This window comes from Oryx dammah, unplaced genomic scaffold (assembly GCF_014754425.2).
Source record: "Oryx dammah isolate SB20612 unplaced genomic scaffold, SCBI_Odam_1.1 HiC_scaffold_2, whole genome shotgun sequence".
Lineage (NCBI taxonomy): Eukaryota > Metazoa > Chordata > Mammalia > Artiodactyla > Bovidae > Oryx > Oryx dammah.
In genome coordinates this window covers 13,640,331-13,666,002 of record NW_024070186.1, presented here as the reverse complement: position 1 = coordinate 13,666,002, position 25,672 = coordinate 13,640,331, and the positions used below count along the sequence as shown (strand labels likewise).

Genomic DNA, 25,672 nt, shown 5'->3' with positions numbered 1-25,672 from the left:
CACTCTCCCTGCCTCTCACTCAGGCCTGAGTACCCTTCTCTCCTCCTGAGCCACCCTCCTCACTTCCTGTTACTGCTGCTGTGCCAGTGAATCAAGGTTCATATCAAATCTCTCTTCCTCTGTGAAGTTCCTTGACATGTGTGTGCACATGCTATTAACATCTATTTTATATATACATATATGATAAATAACACAAGGGCCTCCCTGCTGGTGCAATGGTAAAGAATCTGCCTGCCAATGCAAGAGACGCAGGTTCAATGCCTGGGTTGGGAAGATCCCCTGGAGAAGGAAATGACAACCCATGCCAGTATTCTTGCCTGGGAAATCCATGGACAGGGGAGCCCAATGGGCTACAGTCCATGGAATTGCAAAAGAGGTGGACTCAACTCAGCAACTAAACAACAACAACAACAAAACAATACATAACATTCAGGCAATGAAATATTATATCACTCCTGGAAATAAGGTATGTGACTTCCCTGGTGGCTCAGATGGTAAAGCATCTGACTACAATGTGGGAGACCCAGGTTCGACCCCTGGGTTGGGAAGATCCTCTGGAGAAGGAAATGGCAGCCCACTCCAGTACTGTTGCCTGGAAAATCCCATGGACGGAAGAGCATGGTAGGCTACAGTCCATGGGGTCACAAAGAGTGGGATGCGACTAAGTGACTTCACTTCAAAAGCACTTTAAAGTCTGTTACATGTACACAGATGTCAAGCAACGATCCTGAAGTAGAGCTACCTCCACAACACCATACAGACTCTGGGATAGAAGGGAGCTCACCCCTGGATCCAGGTTACCGCAGGCCCTACACATTTGGGATTCCCAAAGTACCTGACAAGCAAAACAAATGGGTCTAGTCTGGATGCGCCCGAACAGAGGCACTGTGCCTTCTACGTTACACAAGCATGAATCAAGCATCCAGCCAGCCCGTGGTGTGCTCACCCCTCCCAGGATGGCCTTGACCACCTCCTCGCTGCTGGAGACACCCCACAAGATGGTGCAGGCTGCGGCGCCCATCTCTGTGCAGTACTCTGCCTGCTGCAGCAGCTGCTGCTTTGCCTCGTTCAGCTGCTGTCGAAGAGCCAGTTTCTCCTGAAACCAAAACAGGATAAAATCAGAGAAATGGACAGCATTCAGCCTCAAAGCACCTCTACTGTGTTCCCCCTTTTGAAGACACTCTCAGAGAAATGAAACGAACACAGGATATAGTAAACAGCTAGCGAATGAAAACTAGCCCAGGGTGAGGCACAAACTCATATTTTTTTTAACTGCAGGGGCAAAAAGAACACTCAAAGAACATGCCACTGCACTGGAGTTTATAAATACTGCCAAAGACACGAATTCAACTCCTTCTAAGTCAGATGGGAAATGTGGCATCTCAGGTCCTAGTGGCTATACCCAGGACAGCACCGCCTACGACACCTGAAGAAAGTAACAAGCCAACACAGAAATCCTCTCATAGAGAAGTATTTCTGATGTAAAAATGCCAGGTGACACAGTCAAGAGCAGGCAGGAAAGATGGGAGCGGAAGAAGGAGAGGAGTGAGGAGGAAGGGCCTCCTGGGCATGCTCTGACCCAGCAAGCCAAGCCCAGCATCTCAGGAAGATGGAGCCCAGATTTCTCAATCTCCCATAGCCCCCGAAGGAACAGCTGACAAGTCAGCCAGGGTTCTTATCAAGGCCGCCGCCACTCCGACGTGGCCTCTGTCCACACAAGCATTCCTAGAGGTTCGCTTTCAGGTGAATCTTGGCTGGTGTGGGAGTTCCCGCCCCCCAACCATCAGTGCCAGTATCACTCTCCATGTTTCCTGAGGTTTCCTGACTTTATAAGTGCTAGTCACTCAGCTGTGTCCAACTCTTTTGAGACCCCATGGACTGGAGCCCACACCAGGCTCCTCTGTCCTAGGATTCTCCAAGCAGGAATGCTGGAGTGGGTTGCCATGCCCTCTTCCAGGGGATCTTCCCAACCCAGGGATCGAATCCAGGTCTCCCACACTGCAGGTGGATTCTTTACCATCTGAGCCACCACACAGTCATATTTACTTGAGAAAAATGGTCCCCAAGCCTAGGACACTTGCTAAAACTGCTTTATGTGATTTATTAACTCTGGGTCTTTAATATCTGCCTTCATCAGGACGGAAGCCTGGTTCCTAAATGTGCACTTCAGCCACTCAAGCCGTGGTGACATATGCAAACACTGACTCACAGCCTTTCCTTCAGAATTCCAGCTTTTCTCACAACTGAAGCAGGCTGCACTGTGATTAGTCTGGTTATCTTGGCTCTTCTGTAAGATCAACGAGAACTGTTGGGAATGACCATCAGAACTGTCTTCTGCGGTCACATCTGGCGGTTGCAGGCAGATGTGCCCTGACACAGGGCTGTACAAACTGTACAATGATATCAAGAACTCAAAGAAAATAATTCCATTCACAATAACGCTCACCTTTCACCTAGAACATATCGAGAGCACTTTATCTTGTAATTAATTTATTTTTAATTGGAGGATAGCTGCTTTACAACATTGTGTTGGTTTCTGCCAGACATCAACATGAATCAGCCGTAGGCGCACATGTGTCCCCTTCCTCCTGAGCCTCCTTCCCACCTCCCACTCCGCCCCACCCCTCTAGGTTGTCACAGAGCACCGGGCTCAGCTTCGTGAGTCACACAGCGAATTCCCACTGGCTATCTATTTTACATGTAGTGAGGTATATGTTTCCACAACTCTCTCCATCTGTCCCACCCTCTCCTTCCCCAGCTGTGTCCAAAAGTCTGTTCTCTACGTCTGGATCTCCACTGCTGCCCTGAAAATAGACTCATCAGTATCATCTTTCTAGATCCCATATATATGTGTTACTACACAATATTTATATTGTATATAATACAATACTTTCTCTTTCTGAATTACTTCTCTCTGTATAATAGGTTCTATGCTCCTCCACCTCTTTAGGACTGACTCAAATGTGTTCTTTTTATAGCTGAGTAACATTGCACTGTATACATGTACCGTAATTTCTGTATCCATTCATCTGGCGATGGACATCTAGGTCACTTCCGTGTCCTAACTACTGCAAGCAGTGCTGCAGTGAACACTGGGGTACCTGCGCTTTCTTCAGTTATGGTTTCTTCCGGGTATATGTCCAGTAGTGCAATTGCTGGCTCATATGGTAGGTCTATTCCTATTTTGCTAAGGAATCTCCATACTGCTCTCCATAATGGCTGTATTACTTTACATTCCCACCAACAATGCAAGAGGGTGCCCTTTTCTCCATACCCTCTCTCCAGCATTTATTGTTTGTAAATTTTTTTTGATGATGGCCATTCTGATCAGCGTGAGGCGATATCTCATTGTAGTTTTGGTTTGCATTTCTCTAATGATGAACAATGTTGTGATGAAAACACATCTTTTCATGCGCTTATTAGCCGTTTGGATATCTTCTTTGGATAAGTCTTTTTAGGTCTTCTGCCCAATTTTTGATTGGGTTGTTCATTTTTCTGGTATTGAGCTCCATGAGCTGCTTATATATTTTGGAGATTAATCTTGTCAGTTGTTTCACTTGCTATTATTTTCTTCCATTCTGAGGGTTGTCTTTTCATCTTTTTTATAGCTCCCTTTGCCATGCAAAAGCTTTAAGTTTAATTAGGTCCCCTTTGTTTATTTCTGTTTTTATTTCCACTATTCTAGGAGGTGGGTCATAGAGGATCTTAGTATATATTAGGAACTCATCAAATTTAAGTTAAAAAAAAAATCCAACTAGAAAACGGGCAAAAGACACAAACAGATATTGTATAGGAGAGAATATATAGACAACAAATAAGCACATTAAAAGATGTTCAGCATTATTAGCCAACAGGGAAATGCAAATTAAAACTACAACACATCTATCAGAACAGCTAGAATAAAAAACAGTGAGAACACCAAATGCTAATCAGGATGTGGAGGAAGTGAATCACTCGGCACGGCTGGTGATGATATGGAAGGGCATGACCACTCTGAGAAACAACTGGGTAATTTCTTACAAAATTGAACATGCACCTACCACGCAACCCAGTAATTGCACTCTTGGGCATTTAGCCCAGAGAAATGGAAACATACATTCACACAAAAACCTACATACAGATGCTCATAATACCCCCCAAAAATAATGGAAATAACCCAAATGTCCTTAAATGGGGGAATATTTAAACTGTGATATTTTTGAGGTTCATTTCTGATTTTAACTGAACTATATTATCAGTTAATTTTTCTTTAAAAATTTTCCTGAAATAATATACAATGTTTGCAACAACTTCCCGTTTATTATCAGAAAAGTAGTGACTCTTTCCTAACAGGTTAAAAACTAAATATAGATAACCAAAACTATATTTCATGACTGCAGCCGTGAAAGACGCTTGCTCCTTAGAAGAAAAGCCATAACAAGCCTAGACAGCATATTACAAAGCAGAGGTATTACTTTGCCTACAAAGATCCATATAGTCAAAGCTATGGTTTTTCCAGCAGTCATGTATAGGTATGAGAGTCGCATAATAAAAAAACGCTGAGCATCGAAGAATTGATGCCCTCGTACTGTGGTGTTGCAGAAGACTCAAGAGTCCCTTGGACTGCAAGGAGATCTAACCACTCAATCCTAAAGGAAGTCAGGCCTGAGTATTCACTGGAAGGACCAGTGCTGAGGCTGAAACTAATACTTTGGCCACCTGATGCAAAGAACTAACTCACTGGAAAAGACCCTGATGCTGGGAAAGATTGAAGGCAGGAGGAGAAGGGGACAGTAGAAGATGGGATGGTTGGATGGCATCACCGATTCGATGCCCATGAGTTTGAGCAAGCTCCAGGAGTTGGTGACAGGCAGGGAAGCCTGGTGTGCTGCAGTCCATGGGGTCACAAAGAGTCGAAGAGTCGGACATGACTGAGCTACTGAACAACAACAAACCAAAACTAGCAGTCTGAATTTAAGTTAATTTAGTATGAAAGATGCCACCATAAGAAAACACACAGAGAATGAAGCCATAAGTAAGCCACAAACACGCAGCTCCTTGGAGGGAACACGGGGACTCCGCCCATTGTCTGTGACCAGTCCACACACACGGGGAAGCAGGGTCAGGCACTAAAATCTCAGCCAGCAGAGACATGGTGGGAAGCCATAGATGGCTTTATAACAACAGCACAAGCCTTCCAAAGTCATTCAGAGAGATATCCCCCAACAATTCACTGGCTCTTTCTTCTCAGGTTCAAAGGCTGCCACTGCCAGAACTCTCCCAGCCCGCCTCCTAGATCACATCAAGACCCATCGAGGCTCTTCCACTGACTCCACTGAGTAAACACCTCAACGGGGGGGGGGGCAGGAGCCAAGCTTTGCTGGTCCCTAGGACTAAGCTCTGGGGGTGAGCGCACATCTTTAGAATTCTGAGTCCACACTCTGACCTCTGGTCTTTCCTTACATGCTGGTTTGAGTGACGTTTGCATTCTCCCCATGACTTTTCCCCAGACTGAAGTCTTACCAGCAATGCTCTAATTCAGGATCCAGTCCTGCATTCTTTCCTGGTTCCTCAACTCTAAAATAAGCCTGCAGAGTCTAGCCACACGATCTGTTCAGCCCTGGGCAGAAAAGGCAGCGGCCAGCTCCCTACAGCAGGAAGAGACAAGCCCTGTCACACAACACTCGCAGGGCCTCCCACCCATGTTAAACAGGAGGGACTATTAAACAGGAAACTTAACTGGAAATAGTTTAACCTAAAATACGCCCACCTTTTAACTAAGGTCAAAGTGTCTGGGCAGAACCATGCTGTGACCTGACGCTACTTCACTGCAGCTGTTTGCCCTTTATTCTGGCACTTTCCCAGGGTGGCTTATTTTTAGCATAACATCTAAAATGCCAACAAAACATGCATTTTTTTCCTATGCTTATCAATTTAAGAAACAAGAAATCTAAGATTCTGCCCAATTTAAGCTTCAGCCTTAGCCAAGATGTCCCAGCATTTTAAGGAGAACGGAATCAGTGGATTGCATTGTTCACATTTATCCAATTCCTTCTTGCCTGCAGGTCAACTTCTTTTAGACAATGAAACTTTTAGGTCCAGACAAATTAATCATGCACCCACTTGGTCTATCATGATCTAAATCGAGTATGACTGAGCTACAATGTCAGCTTTCGATAAGTGACACACACCCTAACAGTTCTGAGACTGAAACTCTTCCCTGATCTTCCCTACCTACTTGATATTAGAGTCTATCAGTCTGGAAGGACATCATCATTGAGCAGCCAAGGAGAAAAGCTACCAGGGCTCCTAGTTCTTTGACGAAACTTTAGACGCATGGTCCTCTGGCCAAGCGTCTGCGATCTCACATTGTTGGAGCACTTGCTGTACCCCTGGGAGTTGCAGCTTTCTGTAAGCTTGCTTTGGCTGAATCACAAAAGAAGGCATATGCAGAAATTTCTACAGACATTCCATAAAAGACTTTGCAGCAAGGAGGAAGGCTGCTATCTTTCAGAGTGCAATGTGATTCTGGAATGTAAGGAATGTCTCTGGGTTGAGTTCCATGCAAGTTTGTCACTTACCTGTATTTCTTAACTATGAAATTATGTATATCTGGGCTAAGGAACAGTTATTCTTGATAAATAATTAAGCGCTGTGGGGAAAAAATGAAGTCTATACAAAATCCACCAGTTTGGGGAACCCTCCACTTTAGCCACAAACACTCAGAACTCATCCACACAAGGAGGAGGCGTGAAACAGAGCTGAGCACACAGGCGGTGGGACCTAGCCAGGCTCCCAGCATCTCTCCAGGTTCACAGCACTTGCTGACCCAGCTGTGCTGCAGAAACCAGTGAGCGGCACGACAGTCACGAACACCTCCCAGCACACAGGCAACAACACGCCCTGGATGCTGTCACCAGTTTCTATTGTACTGTCCAAAAATAAAGCCACAATCAAGCTCCAAATTCCAGCAGAAGTGGCCAAAGAGCTCTAGCTTTACAGAAGAGGAAATAACTTATTCCATGAAAAGAAAATGTATAGTTTTTAAGAAATGTTATGTCTCCCCAAATATTAAAATGAAATGCAATTGGTTATTTCCAAAATATCAGAAGTGACCTCCTAATTACAGATGTTTCTATTTATATATCTAACTCTAATTACAAATCATTACTACATGATTTTTTCAGGATTATTATATTATGAATTTTAATGACATGGATTGGTCTTTTAACACAGAAATTAACAGTAAGTGACTATCAAAAGGCACCAAGTAAACAGCCTCCATGTTAAATGGTTGTCAAATCCAAATGATCAACTGTTTTCCAACCCATTCAGAATAAATACATTTAAAAATACAGTGTCTTGGGGCGTAAGGGCTAGACTGTGGCCACAAACATGGAGCGGGCACTTCCCGTGGCCTGGTGAGCATCGTACCTTCTTCTCCCTCACGCTGTCTGCTTGCACGGACTCCAGGCGGGCTCTGAAGTGCTCACAGTCCATCCTCAGTTGCTCTAACTCCTGCTCCTTCCTCTCCAGGTCTACAAGAGACACAAGAATACTCAGTATTTCAAGTCACTGATCTCTCCTGACCATGTATTTTGCTTCATTTTCTCTTAGGAAAGCCTGATTTCTTAGGTAGGATTTCTCACATAACCAGTGCTGGGATAACCAACATTCTAACATCCTGCTTTTTAAGTTTTTGTCTCTTTTTTGCCCATAGCAGAAAGTACCTTCTTTGTTTTCTGCTTTAAGACTTCGTTTCACCACCAGACTTACACTGAAAGTTCTAGGAAAGAGTGTTGTTTAAAGGAGTGCAGGCAGGGCTGGGCAGCCTGACCATCTCGTGGCACACACTCTTATGTGCTCCATAAAAAGCAGAAGGCAGTTCAGCAAGGAGATGGTGCCAGCCGGGCTGATTCACACACTTGTCTCACCCGCTGGCAGACTGGCTCCACGACAACAGCTGCCGCCGTTGTCAATGGGGCAGTGAGGCAACAGCCACAGAGATGAGAAGAGAAAAGGCCACAGTGAGAGGCGGGGAGGAGGGCACGCTTCCTCGCCACCATACTCGCCCAGATAATGAGTCACATGGCCAACAAAATTCCCAAAAGACATCCATGTTCGTGAATCTGAACTCAACCAGATAATCAAGTTTAAATAAAAAATAGTATGCTACAGAAACACTGACATTCAGAAAGCCAAGAAAAAAGGTAACTCAAAGTCTTAAGTGCCTCCAGTGAACAATCACTGCTCTCTGTTTGCCAGGGCCCAGGGCTGGGGGTGGGGGGTCCGCCTCACTGGCACACAGCACGCTCATGGCACGCTCACTGACATCTGTGCATAGTCTGGTCAGCAGTACGAGGCTGCATTTGGGGTTCACCTTTATTGAATACTGGTTTTAAGTAAAGAAATTTAAATGGCTCATTAGTTTGCTAATTGGTTGCCTATGAAAACAGTCTCTTATTAAAGTGTTTCCCATTTAAAAAACAAAAAAAGCTTTAAGTGCCTTGATCCCAAAGACTAATATATCACTACGATATCACGTTTCAAAGCTAACATATACCAAGACCTGAGTGGAGGTGTGCTCAGAGCTACAGGTGTAACTCACTGAAATAGGACATTGATTCTCAGACTTTACAGCACATCAGAATCCCCTGGGGGTGGAAATCGCTCAGTTGTGTCTGACTCTTTGCGACCCCATGGACTGTAGCCCACCAGGCTCTTCTGTCCATGGACTTCTCCAAGTAAGAATACTGGAGTAGGTTGCCATTTCCGATCACAGAGTCATGGGGCCACAGAGTCAGACACGACTCAGCAACTGACACTTTCATTACATTTTCCAGAGATGCTTTGCCAGAGCAGGAGATTAAAACCTAAAGCTAGATATTCAGTTAATGACTGTGAATCCGCTGGCAAAGCTTCCCTTAAAATGAGTTTCTTAGAAACGGGTGAAGCAGCATAGGATCCCCTTCTTCTCCTTCACACCAGTTCTCTTTTCTGCCCTTTTAGGATGTATCACGCCCAATATGACTTAACGCTGGAAATCTTAATTTTGTCCCACTAGTCCTGGCCACCCAAGAAACCAACTATACTGATCAAGTGCTATGCTTTGAAAACTGCGTATCTGCGTTTTGTAACAATGTTAAATGAAAACATAGATAATAATGAGTGAAATATGAACTGCAAATGGTCACAGACCAAAAAAAAAATTTTTTTTAACTAAGATAAAATTATTAATAGCATAAAACTTTTTCTTTGCAGTTAACTTTTAATGTTTTCTTCTATTACTAAACTGTATATTCCTCAAACACGGTAAAGAAGATAGGAAATCACACTCCTATAAGTCTTACGTGTAAAACTATGGAGGAATTAAGACCACCCAGAAGACTCTTCACAATAATGTCATAATCTCTCACTCTACAAAACTGCTAATGACCTTACTGTAGGTTAACACAACAAAAAGTAAACGGTCCGACTCGACCCCACAGTATTCAAAGGCTGTGTCAGGGTTGCCACCCACTCCCAGCTCTCAGGAGGAGGCCGCCACCTGGGGGCCAAACTGGAGCACTGCCACCACCTCCTGACAAGACTCGCTTGTTCAGCTTGGCCCCTAAAGCAGGTGGGCATGCATCCTCCTGTGTGCTGATAATCCCACATACTTAGAACATGAGCGACATGCCTAGGACATGGCACCTAGTGGCACTTTATAAATATCTGTCACGTAAACGAACTTCAGTTCTTTACATAGTCTTCTGCTAATCCTTGAATAGAGAAAAAGCTTGGCTATTTTATGTCTCATTCTTCTACAGTTTTTTTAAAAAATCAAAGACAGAAATAATACACTAATACATACAGTGCATTATATGGTCTTCCCTGGTGGCTCAGTGGTAAAGAATTTGCCTGCCAACGCAGGAGACGAGGGTTCAAACCCTGGGTTGGGAAGATTCACTGGAGAAGGAAATGGCAACCCACTCCAATATTCTTGCCTGGGAAACCCCACGGACAGAGGAGCCTGGCGGGCTACAGTCCAGGGGGTTGCAAAGAGTTGGACATGACTTAGAGACTAAACAATGGGACATTATGATCAAGACATCATCTTACCAGTCTCAGTATTAGAACAAAAAGAGGCTGCCACCCAGCTTAGATGGGATCTCAATGGCTAAGCTTTAGTATTCAAAATGAAGGAAGAAAAATCTGTTAACCTTTGAGTAAAAGGATGGCCAAGACAACTGACATATAGAAACAATCTAACTCACAGGCCATTTCAACATCTACTTATCTTCGGAAACTCAGAATTCTTCTTTGATAGCTTTAATAACATGAGAATGACTATCAACTTATTCACAGGAAAGATACAGAGAGGCTACAGTCCACGGGGTTGCAAAGAGTCGGACACCATCTCATCTCATAGTAAGAGTCCATCCTCACCAGGAGCCAAGATCTGGATGGTGTATTAGTTCCCCAGACCTGCCCTAACAAAGCCCACAGACTGGATGGCTTAGACCAGAAATTCACCCTCACGTTGTTCTGGAGGCTGCAGCTCAGAACGGATCCTTCCCCGCCTTTCCCACCTGCTGGTGGCCCAGGCCTCCCTGGGTTGTGGCAGCAGAATCCCGCCTGCCTCCCCTGTGCCTGGCCTCCTCGTCTCTTCACATCACCTCCCCTCCGTGTATGCTGGCCTCAGTGTCCAGCTTTCCTCTTTTAATAAGGATACCAGTCACACTGGGCTAGGACTTATTCTAAAGACCTTATTTTAACCTGATCAGCCTGTCAAAATATTTAAGTTGAAAAGTGAAAAAATGAGAATATTCTAGGATTCATTAAAAAAAAAAAAACCCTCAGTTAAAGAGTTTAAATGCATTTCTAGCCAAACAACACTTTAATTAGCTGTCCAATTCTTTAAACAAACCAAAAGGAGTAGGGGAGGAGAGCTGGAACAAGAATGTGGAAGTAGCATTTTTTTTCTTCCTGCACAGCCAAAAATGTGCTGCTTTTTCTAATGTAAAGGCCACTGGAGCACTGTTTCCTAAGAACAACACGTGAGTAATACGACTCTCTCCTGGGCTGATGCCGCCACTGTACTTGGCTCTATCTTTTCACATCTCCACGCAGGAGCTCCTCAATCTACCTGTGAATTACCAAGGAACAGGATCTGACTTTATCCTGTGTACATTCCCAGGTCACCTAGCAGAGCTTAACAAATACTCAGCATACAACGAATACCTACCTGATTGAATATCAACTTAATTCTATCACAAAAAAACTAAGATCAATCTGGTTGAATTCAAATGAATTCTGATAAAGTGTTTCCCTAAGCAAAAGAGTTAGGGACTTTTGCTTTTCATTTATTAGCACAAAGTATGTTAACAACTGGGTAGTCAGGAGTGATCTGAAAGCTGAGAGGAACTAAAGAGTCTCTTGATGAAGGTGAAAGAGGAGAGTGAAAAAAAGCCAGCTTAAAACTCTTGAACAACATTCAAAAAACTAAGACCAAGGCATCCATCACTTCATGGCAAGTAGATGGGGGAAAAGCGGAAACAGTGACAGATTTTATTTTCTTGGGCTCCAAAATCACTGCAGACAGTAACTGCAGCCATGAAATTAAAAGATGCTTGCTCCTTGGAAGAAAAGCTATGACAAACCTAGACAGCATATTAAAAAGCAGAGACATCCTTTTGCCAGCAAAGGTCTGTGTAGTCAAAGCTACAAGTAAGACGGTAGGTGTTGCTAGAGGGCATCAGAGGGCACACACACTGAAACCATAATCACAGAAAACTAGCCAATCTGATCACACGGACCACAGCGTTGTCTAACTCACTGAAACTAAGCCATGCCATGTGGGGCCACCCAAGACAGGCGGGTCATGCTGGAGAGGTCTGACAGAATGTGGCCCACTGGAGAAGGGAATGGCAAGCCACTTCAGTATTCTTGCCTTGAGAACCCCATGAACAGTATGAAAAAGCAAAATGATAGGATACTGAAAGGGCAACTCCCCGGGTCTGTAGGTGCCCAATATGCTACTGGAGATCAGTGGAGAAATAACCCCAGAAAGAATGAAGGGATGGAGCCAAAGCAAAAACAATACCCAGTTGTGGATGTGACTGCTGATAGAAACAAAGTCCAATGCTGTAAAGAGCAATATTGCACAGGAACCTGGAATGTTAGGTCCATGAATCAAGGCAAATTGGAAGTGGTCAAACAGGAGATGGCAAGAATGAACGTCGATATTCTAAGAATCAGTGAACTAAAAAGGACTGGAATGGGTGAATTTAACTCAGATGACCATTATATCTACTACCGTGGGCAGGAATCCCTCAGAAGAAATGGAGTAGCCATCATAGTCAACAAAAGAGTCCGAAATGCAGGACTTGGATGCAATCTCAAAAATGACAGAATGATCTCTGCTCGTTTCCAAGGCAAACCATTCAATATCACGGTGATCCAAGCCTATGCCCCAACCAGTAATGCTGAAGAAGCCGAAGTTGAATGGGTCCATGAAGACCTACAAGACCTTTTAGAACTAACACCCCAAAAAGATGTCCTTTTCATTCTAGGGGACTGGAACACAAAAGTACGAAGTCAAGAAACACCTGGAGTAACAGGCAAATTTGGTCTTGGAATACAGAATGAAGCAGGGCAAAGGCTAATAGAGTTTTGCCAAGAGAATGCACTGGTCATAACAAACACTCCTTGCAACAACACAAGAGAAGACTCCACACATGGACATCACCAGATGGTCAACACTGAAATCAGACTGATTATATTCTCTGCAGCCAAAGATGGAGAAGCTCTATACAGTCAGCAAAAAACAAGACCGGGAGCTGACTGTGGCTCAGATCATGAACTCCTTATTGCCAAATTCAGACTGAAATTGAAGAAAGTGGAGAAAACCGCTAGACCATTCAGGTATGACCTAAATCAAATCCTTATGATTATACAGTGGAAGTGAGAAATAGATTTAAGGGACTAGATCTGATAGACAGAGTGCCTGATGAACTATGGAATGAGGTTCGTGACAATGTACAGGAGACAGGGATCAAGACCATCCGCATGGAAAAGAAATGCAGAAAAGCAAAACGGGTGTCTGAGGAGGCCTTACAAATATCTGTGAAAAGAAGAGAGGCGAAAGGCAAAGGAGAAAAGGAAAGATATAAGCATCTGAATGCAGAGTTCCAAAGAATAGCAAAGAGAGATAAGGAAGCCTTCCTCAGCAATCAGTGCAAAGAAATAGAGGAAGACAACAGAATGGGAAAGACTAGAGATCTCTTCAAGAAAATCAGAGATACCAAGGGAACATTTCATGCAAAGATGGGCTCAATAAAGGACAGAAATGGTATGGACCTAACAGAAGCAGAAGATATTAAGAACAGGTGGCAAGAATACACAGAACTGTACAAATAAGAGCTTCATGACCCAGATAATCATGGTGGTGTGATCACTCACCTAGAGCCAGACATTCTGGAATGTGAAGTCAAGTGGGCCTTAGGAAGCATCACTATGAACAAAGCTAATGGAGGTAACGAAATTCCAGTGGAGCTATTTCAAATACTGAAAGTGCTGCACTCAATATGCCAACAAATTGGGAAAACTCAGCAGTGGCCACAGGACTGGAAAAGGTCGGTTTTCATTCCAATCCCAAAGAAAGGCAATGCCAAAGAATGCTCAAACTACCGCACAATTGCACTCATCTCACTTGCTAGTAAAGTAATGCTCAAAATTCTTCAAGCCAGGCTTCACCAATACGTGAACCGTGAACTCCCTGATGTTCAAGCTGGTTTTAGAAAAGGCAGAGGAACCAGAGATCAAATTGCCAACATCTGCTGGATCATGGAAAAAGCAGGAGAGTTCCAGAAAAACATCTATTTCTGCTTTATTGACTATGCCAAAGCCTTTGACTGTGTGGATCACAATAAACTGTGGAAAATTCTGAGAGAGATGGGAATACCAGACCACCTGACCTGCCTCTTGAGAAATCTGTCTGCAGGTCAGGGAGCAACAGTTAGAACTGGACATGGAACAACAGACTGGTTCCAAATAGGAAAAGGAGTACATCAAGGCTGTACATTGTCACCCTGCTTATTTAACTTCTATGCAGAGTACATCATGAGAAACGCTGGGCTGGAAGAAGCACAACCTGGAATCAAGAATGCCAGGAGAAATATCAATAACCTCAGATATGCAGGTGACACCACTCTTATGGCAGAAAGTGAAGAGGAACTAAAAAGCCTCTTGATGAAAGTGAAAGAGGAGAGCGAAAAAGTTGGCTTAAAGCTCAACATTCAGAAAACAAAGATCATGGCATCTGGTCCCATCACTTCATGGGAAATAGATGGGGAAACAGTGGGAACAGTGTCAGACTTTATTTTGGGGGGCTCCAAAATCACTGCAGATGGTGACTGCAGCCATGAAATTAAAAGATGCTTACTCCTTGGAAGAAAAGTTATGAGCAACCTAGATAGCATATTCAAAAGCAGAGACATTACTTTGCCAACAAATGTCCATCTAGTCAAGGCTATGGTATTTCCAGTGGTCATGTATGGATGTGAGAGTTGGACTGTGAAGAAAGCTGGGCGCCGAAGAATTGATGCTTTTGAATTGTGGTGTTGGAGAAGACTCTTGAGAGTCCCTTGGACTGCAAGGAGACCCAACCAGTCCATCCTAAAGGAGATCAGTCCTGGGTATTCATTGGAAGGACTGATGCTGAAGCTGAAACTCCAATACTTTGGCCACCTCAGGCGAAGAGTTGACTCACTGGAAAAGACCCTGATGCTGGGAGGGATTGGGGGCAGGAGGAGAAGGGGACAACAGAGGATGAGATGGCTGGATGGCATCACCGACTCAATGGACATGAGTTTGAGTGAACTCCAGGAGTTGGTGATGGACAGGGAGGCCTGGCGTGCTGCGATTCACAGGGTCGCAAAGAGTCGGACATGACTGAGCAATTGAACTGAACTGATGGTTTCTCCAGTAGTCATATACAGATGTGACAGCTGGACCATAAATAAGGCTGATTGCTGAAAAATTAATGCTTTCAAGTTGTGGTGCTAGAGAAGACTCTTGAGAGTCCCTTGGACAGCAAGGATATCAAACCAGTCAGCCCTAAAGGAAATCAACCCTGAATATTCATTGGAAGGACTGATGCAGAGGCCACCTGATACGAAGAGCTGACTCATTGGAGAAGACCCTGATGCTGGGAAAGAAAGGACAACAGAGGAAGAGATGGTTGGATGGCATCACCAACTCAATGGACCAGAATGTGAGCAAGCTCTGGGAGATAGTAGAGGACAAGGGAGCCTAGCATGCTGCCGTCCATGGGGTTGCAGAGTCAGACATAACTGTGCAACTGAACAACTACATATCTCTACCGCTTCCACCTTGGCTAGCTGTCTGCTCCTCAGCCCGTAAGCCCCTAACAGTCAATTTTCTCCTTTTCCATCCCGTGTATTCTGGACAGTCCCCATGTGCCCTTCAGATCTCTCCAACCTGCTCTGGCCCAACAGGTAAGAGGCTTGAAGTCAACGTCCATAGCAACCAGCCTCCCTTGCTAATGGATTCCTGTAGAATTTGGAAAGTGGGCCTCCCCCAGGCAACGAGAACAGGAGGCAGGTTGGGACATCTGCTTCCCCACCGCGTGGCCCCTGCCAGGTTCAAGCAGCTGAGGCTTTGGCCGTGCCGAGCACCCACCGTCCTGCCAACCTGCCTGCTCTCTGGGAGGCCACAGCGCCCCACTCCTCCAGGTCCTGGGCCTTTGCTTCCCAACTGCTGGTGCCCCAAACCTGGCCGCCTTGGTCTGTCCTCACAATACTCTGTTTACGTCTTCTGTTTCCTGCAAGGACTTGGACTTGATACCTTCTGCTAGTACTTCATCTGGACCACAATAAAGGAAAGTGTTGGTCACTCGGTCATGTCTGACTCTTTATGACCCCATGGACTGTAGGTCACCAGATGCCTCTGTCTATGGGATTCTCCAGTCAAGAATACTGGAGTGGGTTACCGTCCCCTTCTCCAGTGGATCTTCCCAACCCAGGGACTGAACCCAGGACTCCCACATTGCAGGCAGATTCTTTACCAGCTGAGCCATCAGGGAAGCTAATAATAAACTTCTGATCAAATTAAATCTCTTTTGGGGTGATTCCCCTACTGGTCCAGTGGTTAAGAGTCTGCCTTCCAATGCAACAGACTTGGGTTTGATCTCAGGTCAGGGAACGAGGATCCCACATGCTGTGGGGCAGCTTCTGAGCCTTGCACTGGAGCCCCCAGGACACAACGAGAGAAGCCAGTGCACTGTACCTGGAGAAGCCCACGTGCCACAGTGAAGACCCAGCACAGCCAGATAGAAAGTAGTGACAAGTCATAACGCCTCTAACAAGACATCTCTTCTTGGCACTCACTCTTTAATGATTATCCTATGCTCTAACAATTCTCTCTCTAGTTCATACTTTTTTGGGCTAGAATAATTCTACTCTGAGCAGAAACAAAGGTCCGCCTTCTCATTCATATCAAACTTGGGAAATTAATCTCAAAACAACCCCACAAATGCTTTAGAAATCATGGAGTGCAGTGCTTTCCAAACCCCACTGCTAAGAACCCAAGCACCTCAGGAATGCCTATGGTTCTGTAAACATTTAATTAGTATTTCCTTTTTATAATATGTTTTTACAATGTTTTATTTGGAAATAATTTCAAACTTACAAAATGTTGCATGGATTAAAATAATACAAGGAACATCCATGTACCCATTACACAGACTTACCTACAGTTAACATTTCACCACATTCACTCATCATTTGGACCATACACAAGCACATACACACTATATTTTTCAGCCAGTTTAGGGTAAGGCTTCCCTGGTGGCTCAGAGGTTAAAGCATCTGCCTCCAATGCGGGAGACCTGGGTTTGATCCCTGGGTCGGGAAGATCCCCTGGAGAAGGAAATGACAACCCACTCCAGTATTCTTGCCTGGAGAATCCCACGGACGGAGAAGCCTGGTAGGCTACAGTCCACGGGGTCGCAAAGAGTCGGACACGACTGAGTGACTTCACCACCACCACCACCACAGGGTAAGTTACATTAGCACGGTTCTTTACTTCTGAATACGTAGGGAATATTTTCCAATAGGGATACTGTCTTAGATACCCAGTATAAACAGCTGTCAGCTTCAGACAAATTAATACCTTTATCTAATCTACCATGGACATTAGAATTTTGTCATTTGACCTAAGATTGCCCTTTATAGTATTTTTTTTCCTTCAAGGTATAGCATCGAGTCTAGCTTCAGGTATTGCATTTAATTGTCATGTATCTTTAGAATGTCTCCATAGCCTGTATTTTCTGTATGACATCCCAATATGTTTGTAACAATTAAAAAGTCATAACAACATACGTGGAAGAACTTCCACTTCCAGCTAGCACAGTGACTGACCAAATCAATCTTCCTCCAAGAACAAGAAGGAAGTAGAATCTGAACAAACCACAAAGAGCTGTTTCAAAGTATCTGAGTCACCACACTACACAGGCCTTGAGAGCCAGGACCCTCCAGAGGAGAGGGAGTGCACTGAAGGAGCAAGCCCAGCCTTCCAGCCGCTCTTCCCCAAGCACCCGCACAGGCAGAAGCAGCAAGGCCAAGAAGAGCTTCTCGCCAGGCAGAGGCAATTGAGCACAGAGCTGTGAGACAGCTGAGACCGCACAGGCACTCAGTAGCATGTAAGGGATAGAGCAGCTACAGAGGAAGGCAGTTGGGCGGTGGGGGGGGTTGAATAGGGTGAGGGGCTGGGGCGGGGAGGGGTTGGAGAGAGCCCAGGAGGCCACGTAGAGCTATCAGCAGTCTCATGGCACTGGAGAGATCAGAACTGAAGGTCAGCGCCTCCTGGACGGAAGGACTCTGAGAAACGACTCAAGCTCTCAGATAGATCCCCTAGAAGAACCAAAACCCTAAGAGGGAGAAAGAACTAGAAACAGGCCAGCTCAAACCAAGACCGAAACCAGCAATGAACCAGCTCAACCCAACTGGGTTACAGTGATCTACTCGGACTCCATCCTGAGAGAAGCCAGGGGGGGAAATCCTTACTGGAGAAAAATATCACTTTCCAGAGCCTCGACACACTCCATTTTTTAAAAATCCATTAATCAATAATAATAATAATAAAAATTACCAGGACTACCAAGAGGAAAAATAGACAATATAAGCAGATCAACAGGTGATCCAGAGAGTAGATTTATCAGACTCAAACTCTGAAATAACTGTGATCAGTATGCTCCAGAAACGAGCAACAAGAGTTTTATTAGGGAGCTAGAGTAAAAACATCAGCAAGTAGAAAATCAATACAAAAAACTAATAAATACTAATATATAAAAATAATTTTAAAATAAACCATAAAACTAATAAAGAACTAAGACTCAGACCCGTACGTACATAAATAGCCACCATGACAAAAGACACTAGCACAGGAGGGAAAAACTGTCTTTCCGATAACGGCACTGGGTCAGTTTGGCATAGATGGCTGGTGGCTATTTGCAACACAAACACAGACAGCACAAATGATACGCCACCACCCCCATCACAGCAAGTGCTGCTGTACTGTGCTCACAGCGCAAGGTGCTGCTGTACAGATTTTAAATTATACAAAATAATTTTTTCCACTGCTAAAAAAACTAGTCAAATAAACTCTCCAGTATATCATGGCTGCACGCCTTTGTAGTCACTGCTGAGAGTCAATGTACAAATCAAGTTGGTTCACAGTGCTGACATTTAGACATACTTATTTAAACAAGGAAGTCTGTAAAGTTAAAACTAATGTTGCAAATTTTAAAATGTCAGCAGTGAGACTGCAGTTTATGTCTAGTGTCAACATGTAAAATTCAATGATTCGGATGACTCTGACAGACCACCACTAAGGTGGCAAGTTGTCCTCAGAGTGTACTGTTTAGCATCTCAAGTGCAATATAATGCATTTGGAGAGTGTTTTCTATAAGACAATGGAAGTTTAAACAGGCTGAGTGGCCTTTCCATCATCTCTCTCTAAAATGAACAGGTCAACTAGGAAAGACAAGAAATTAGACTTTGTGACTTAATTGAGAAACATAGTATCTGATTCCAAGCTTCAAGATCAGTTTAATTGAAAACCATCCTGATGTTGCACAGTGAGTGGTTTAAAAGCTTTCTCATTTGCAACTCACCGCTGGGATTTGTCTTTTTCTTGCTACTTAACAACCAAAATGAAAAGTGAAACTGGAGAGAATTTCCTGGCAGTCCAGTGGCAAGGACTCTGAGCTTTCACTCACCAGGAACCACAATCCCACAAGCTGCACAGTGTGATTTAAAAAAAAAAAAAAAGCATGAAAATAGAAATAGGACATTGAGTACTACAACTGTCTTCCAAAATCTCTAATAGTACCCTTTTGTTTTCATCAAAAACCTTCATTGTACCCACTGATTTTAAAAATAAGTGATACGAAACTGAATTTTTCAAATAATTATGCATAAAATACAACCTCCATTTATTTTACAGGTTGAACAACCACATACTACACAAACTTTCATTTAAATAAAAAAAGGCAGGACTCTCCTAGTTTAAAACAAACTGTTGACACACACTGATGTGGTAGTAACTCCTTCACTGCTGGAAGAATAAGCCCGGGAGGGATGGGAGAGAAGGGGTGAGCTCACTTCCACTGTGCACAGCTGACCTTGAGCAACGCGGGAGTCAGAAGGGCTGACCCTGCCCCACTGGCAGCGCAACTCTGCAGCCAGCTGCCACACCCTCGGTGAGGACTGTGAAGCCCCGCAGTCATCATGTGGACGGCCAGGACCCCTCCACCTGAGGGAGGGCATCCTAGGCATGCCTAGGTCAAGCACGTGCCAAAGAGGATGCCACTTTCAACCTCTACACCTGCAGCGAGGTGAGCGCTGCCACCCTCGCTGTAGACGTTCACGAGCAGCAGCTTGCAGAGGACTCCATCCTCGGACTCCTCCCGCTGCACTTGGCCCCCAGCTACTCTCAGACCAACCACTTCCCCTCACATCCTGTCACAAGGCAGAGTCCATACCCTCACATAAACTTGAGACCTTCCTTGATGAGCAGTCTACATTAATTCTCCATCTGCCAACCAAATCCTCAACATGTCCTACACTCAGATACAAAATCATTCCCCTGAAAATGTCCTTTTGATCACTATTTAGACGTCATTTCCAACTGCCTCTCCTTTCAAACTTAATCCATCATTTTGTCTTCTATCAACTGCTCACATATCTGCATCTGCACTACCCCTACCTCAATTCCACCTGTCAAGCAGGAAAATGAGCTTAACTCACATCCAACCCTGCTCACCCCCATTTGTGACTTTCAACATGCCACATCCTAGCCTAAAAAGTCTTCCCCTTTTCCTTCTAATGTTGCCTCTACTACCCTCGATGCTCATCCGTTCCCTAAAGATTCTCAGGCAATACCCTTGCAGGATTATTCCAGCCTCTACCACCTACCTGCCCAGTTTCCCACAGGAAACTAAGCTCCTATGCGAAAGGCAGACCTGACACCCATCACACCATCCTAAGTTCCCTGGCTGGCCTGTGCAGCCTGAGCCCATCCAAAACCCACACCTGTTCTCTGAAGAAACCTGCCCTGAAGTCAGGTGTATGGCTTCCCCCTCCTTCTTCCCTGCCGGCACCCATTCCTATCTTCACATTGCTCTTGTCACTGGTTAAGATGGGAGGCACACCCTGGACCACAGGCCAGGGAGACAGGGGATAAGCATGTGCTACACAGCTCCTGCTGCTGCCCTGCGATCCTTGGACAGGCTCTGAGGGACCTGTTCTCAGAGCTCCAACTCATGTGATTCCTCAAGGAATCAGCCAGACTCAGACAATAAACCAACTTACACTCTAAGAGGGGGCTAAAACCATACTGTCTGATGGAAAAGTACAGGATATTATGAGAGCACCTAACAGGAAGACAGATAACGGTTAGGCAGTTAGATAAGAAGTGAGTCTGGGTAGGAGGTTAAGTCCAATAACACAAAGCCTTTCAAGCTGTGGTATAGTGTTAAGGTTTAAGGTGGGAGAGATTTTGCGTAGGGGTTTGTTTTTTTGGTCTTTATCTGAAGAGCAAGGAGAAGCCACTGATAACTGATGTAAGAAGGGGAATGACAAAATCGAACTGAATTGTCAAAAACCAATCAGGCTATAGTATTCAGAGTGGCAATGAGTGACTGCTATCGGGAAGCAGGGATTCAGGCAAAATGACAGGGGCCTGGCCATGGGTGGTGGCAGTGACAGTGGAGGCAGCTGAGGAATTCTTGATGCATCCATGAGGAAAAAGGTACAAGACTCACCGGAGACAGGTAGCGGGTAGAAGGGGAGTGAAGAGTGAGAAGAGAGGTGGGCAACAAGGAAGATCCCAGGTCTCTGGATGGCAGTGCCCTGGGAGGCTAGGAAAGTCCAGTGTCCGGGGGTGGGGGAGGGATAGCATGCGTCAGATGTGAGAAAGTAACACTGCCTCGCTCTGAGAAAGTGAAAATCTGTCCTACAATCTGCTGGGCTTGGAGAACAGACACAGAAAGCTGGCTGCCAAGTTAACAGGAAACAATGTTTCTACCAAGGACACACTGTGAGAGGAAACTGTCATGATGACCCCTCCTTCAGTGGTGGCTGGTTTGTTTTACCCTGTAAAACCCCGGACTACCAGAACTTTTGCTGTTTGGACTTATACTGGTGAGGAGGAAGAAACACACGCACTCGCCTGTAGGATGGCAGTTGCTATGACAGGGAGCCCGGCCTGAACAGCCAGCTGGCTGCAGGGCTTCAAATAAAAGGTTCCTAGACCTCATGTTCTTCTATCTACGTTTTTCAGTTTCCAAGGAAACAGGACCTGGGGCCACTGTGGTGAGACCCGGTGCTGACCCCTTCACACACAGCCCTACTCCACGTGGAGCCCATGAGAACACAACCTCGCCGACATGCCATCTACACTCCGCCCCGTCCCAAATCCTAGAGCAACACTTGTCTCTTCCTCTGGTGGCAGGATGCCCATGGTTCCTCTGCTGCAGTGAGTGGTCCCTCTCATTGCAACCAGCCAGTAACCTGACCTCGTCAGAACACAGGTCCTTCCTGAAGGCTACAGGCCGATCACACTAAGGCAAACACTTAGAATCTGAAGTGAATGTGAAACAAGTAAGAAGAAATGCCAAGTAGGAGTCAGAAACGACCCTGACCCTGGAGAAGTGAGGCTAGAGGAAAGCCTAGGAGCTACTGGCATCAAGACGGCAACTGAAGCTACCAGTGTGCAGACTGCCCTCAGAGGGGCCACGCGGTAAGGGCAGAAGAGCCTGAGCGCCTCCCCTAGCTGGACAGCTGCTGCAGAGGACGATGAACCCACAGAGAAGACCAATGGGAAAGGGGGTGATGACATGGCTGGGGAGGCCAAGGACTGTGAGGCAAGACCTCCTAAAGTCTGCCTGTGATCACGTCACCACAGATGCAGTTACGGACCTCACTTTTGTAACCACTAGTTTGATTTTGACAGAGGATTAATCTCCAAATGCTAACCAGCTCATGAGAAGTTCCTGATGTGTTTTCCAGAATGCCAGTGTGTTAATCTGCAATGAGAAGTATACCTACCCAGCAGGCTAACATCCTCAGCTGCTCATCAGCACTTTCCTTCGCTAATGACACAGGCACACAAGATGACTGACTGCTCTTCTGAGGCTGCTGAATGCACGTGAGGTCGACAGTGACCTGGAGCTATGGTAACCAGTGATGGGGGCATACCTGGCAACGTCCCAGGGGGAAACAAAAGAAGCCCTGCTGTGGACTTTATGGAAAGGACTACTTACAGAAGGATGAGCAGGGGCCAGAGACCCGACCAGGATGGTAAGGCAGCTGGGACTGGCAGCAGCCCTCCAGCTGAAAGGAGGAGAGGGGACAGTGTTCCTACAGCCTGGTGAGAGCTGGGAATGTGGAGGAGGCCCCTGGGCACAGGTCACAGCTGTGGAGGGAGCATGAGGAAACACCCCCAACTCCTCCTGCCCATGGCTTCCTTCTCTCGGTGAGTCCTCACTGGCAACCAGCAAGGAAGAGGCACACAATCTGCAGGAGCCCGCCTCACAGAGCACACCACAGGCCAGGGAGGGTGCATCTGAGGACTCCTAAGGGAGAACAAACAGGCAGGATAATAAACAGGAGAGAGACCATATCTCTACAGACACGCCTGAATCCATGCAAGGTTGCTAAATGGCAAGATCCTTTTACAAAAAAGGATCCTTTGCGTAAGAGGATCTTGTATAAGAGTGTATGTATTTATACAAGAAAGGACTTAATTTTTATAACAGTGCTTTTAAATAATAAAAATATAAAATTCTTCTGCCAAAGATAAAAGGTAAAGAGCTGGGAACAGATATTCAGAAAGTTGGCAACCCTTCCTCCAACAGGAACCTACACAAAGCCAAGTTACTCATTTGTGGGCCCCTCCCATTCTTAAGTCTTATCTGACTTTCCCAAAGGTAATTACAAAGACTGTAACAGTATCTTAAAGTTTATTTACAATCACTTCCCAGTTATTTACATAAGGAAAACCTGCTGAAACACACTGCTGTCACCATCAGTGACTGCTGAAGATGAAGTAGGACTCACTTTTTTCTACAATCTTTAATTTCTGGAAGGTTTCCAGTACTTCCCCATTTAGTATTCTGGGTAAGAAGTCCCGTATTTGCATCACTTCAGTTGTCAGTCGTTCCAGGTCCTTCTTTCTGACTTTAACAAATTCTTCTTTAGTTCCCATGTGCTAGAAAAACAAGCAGATCTCAAGATCACAGGTCTCCTCAGATGACTAAAACCAGCAGCCCAACTCAGCTTGCTTCCTTTTCTTTAAGGCCTCATGTGCTCAAAACAGTTTCAAAGCTTGTCTTTACCTAATGTACTGTTTTCTATGTATATTACATCCAGATAGCTCAAGCCCCAGCCTTCACACTGTAAGCTAGTTTTTTTAAAGTGAAAGCAAGGCCCTATTCCAGAACGCCAAAGAAAACGCGGGCAACTTTTTCTTAATGCTCCGGCAGCAAGCTATCAGGCGAGGGCGAGAAAGGCATCGGAGTGAATGCGTCCTGGGTGCGCCAGGCCCTTTGCAGGCCGCCCTGCTTCGTACTGACCACAACCCTGGGAAACGGGGAAACAGGGAAGCCAGGTGACTCTCGGGAATCCCAGGACTGGGGACACAACCAGGATCTGAACTCGACAGCTGGGCACCCCTGAGGCTGACAAGTCCAACACAGCCAAGGCCTCGCGGGCGACCAGGCCCGGGTCACAGGAGCACGCCCACCGCCCCCTGCGCGGCCCCCTGGACCCGCACACCCGAGAATTTGGGAAAATTTTCCAAGGCAGGGGTTGCCGCCTCCCATCCCCTACCCAAGGCACGCTGTCTGCGGACGACGCCCAGGGCCCTCCCGAGCACACTGGACGGCACCCAGGAGCGGTGTGGGGGAGCGGAGGGCGACAGCTAGAGCTCACAGGCCGAGACCTGGATGCCCAAACTAACCCGACAGGCCTCCTCAGCGCCGCCAGCCTCGTTCATGATTGCCTCGGCCTCCGCTCCTGCGCCTGGGCGGCGGCGCGCCCTCTGACCCTCACGCCAGAAAGCGCGGGAACGCGTCCACGCCAAGAGTCAGGTACGGAGAGCCGCGAGGCTCAGGCCCCGCAGTTTTCAAAGCATTCTCGGCTGAAAGACCCAGAATGGGTCGGCGGGATCCCGCGTTGGCTCTTCTGGCTTAACCAGACTCGTAAACTTTGTTAACTGCAAAGTACAAGGACAGTGAGACCCTCGCGTAAGTGTCCAGTGAAATAAATCGAATAAGGCCCTTCCCGTTCGGCAAGGGATGTCAGACCAAGGGGTGACAGGTTCAAAGGAACCAGCAGTCGGCCGCCTGGCTCCTGCACTCAGCTCCCAGCTCCATGAGCAAAGGCCAAAGCTTTCTGACAACAGACTGCTCGAGAGGTCTGCCCTCGATAGGGAGACTTAGTCCAGTCCGCTGGTACGTAACTGAAACGGCTGAAATGGGACACATCGCCCCGTCCATTCAGCTGCCCCTATACATCCACTGAGTTCGCACAGTGCCCGTGCGTTCAAAGGTACCAGTTACTATACCACTAGGACTTTGTCTGTCTGAAGCCGGCCGCGAGCTGACACGGCCAAGTGCCCAGCGTGCGTGCCCTCCAGGCCCGCGGGCGGACCTCAAGCTCACGCTCTCAGTCCTCGCGGCCGGGGCCCAGGCACTGGGGGTCGCCGGTCGCTGAGACCAGAGCGGCCCTCGAGGGGGCTGCCCACAACATCCCGCCAAAATTCCCAAGGGCAGCCTCTCTCCCCAGCCTCCACCCCGCCCTGGCGGCCGAGGAGTCCGAAGCTATTCAAGACTCGATGCCGCGTCTCCCGGGGAACAGCTGCCAATCGGACCAGGATTTAGTGGAGTGGGCGCAAAGATTCTAGACCACATAAAACTGGCTATCGGACTCTTCCCGGCCAACTCGCAACGCCGGCTAACCCCGCCGTCAACGGCCACGAGCTTTGACTACCGAGAGACGGCAGAGGCGGAGAGGCGCGCCGTTAACCAGGGACGAGCCGCTCAGCCGGCAGCCTCGGCAGCCGCGCTAGCTCCCAGAACGCGCTGCGAGCGGCGGCCGACGCCTTTGTGACGCCATCAGCCTGCGCG

General features: G+C 46.3%; 1 protein-coding gene across 1 annotated transcript in view; it reads right to left on the bottom strand.

Annotated features, from left to right (window-relative positions):
- Positions 1 to 25,638, bottom strand: part of LOC120883082 (heat shock transcription factor 2 binding protein) — an 85,262-nt gene extending 59,624 nt beyond the window's left edge. The window contains exons 1-5 of the mRNA XM_040267011.1: positions 25,505 to 25,638; positions 24,505 to 24,759; positions 23,604 to 23,754; positions 7,414 to 7,517; positions 947 to 1,096 (exon numbers count right to left, since the gene is read on the bottom strand). Of these exons, the coding sequence (XP_040122945.1) occupies positions 947 to 1,096; positions 7,414 to 7,517; positions 23,604 to 23,754; positions 24,505 to 24,540 (441 nt within the window). The 5' untranslated portion in view covers positions 24,541 to 24,759; positions 25,505 to 25,638. The remainder of the gene's footprint in view (positions 1 to 946; positions 1,097 to 7,413; positions 7,518 to 23,603; positions 23,755 to 24,504; positions 24,760 to 25,504) is intronic.
- Positions 25,639 to 25,672: the final 34 nt, after the last annotated feature.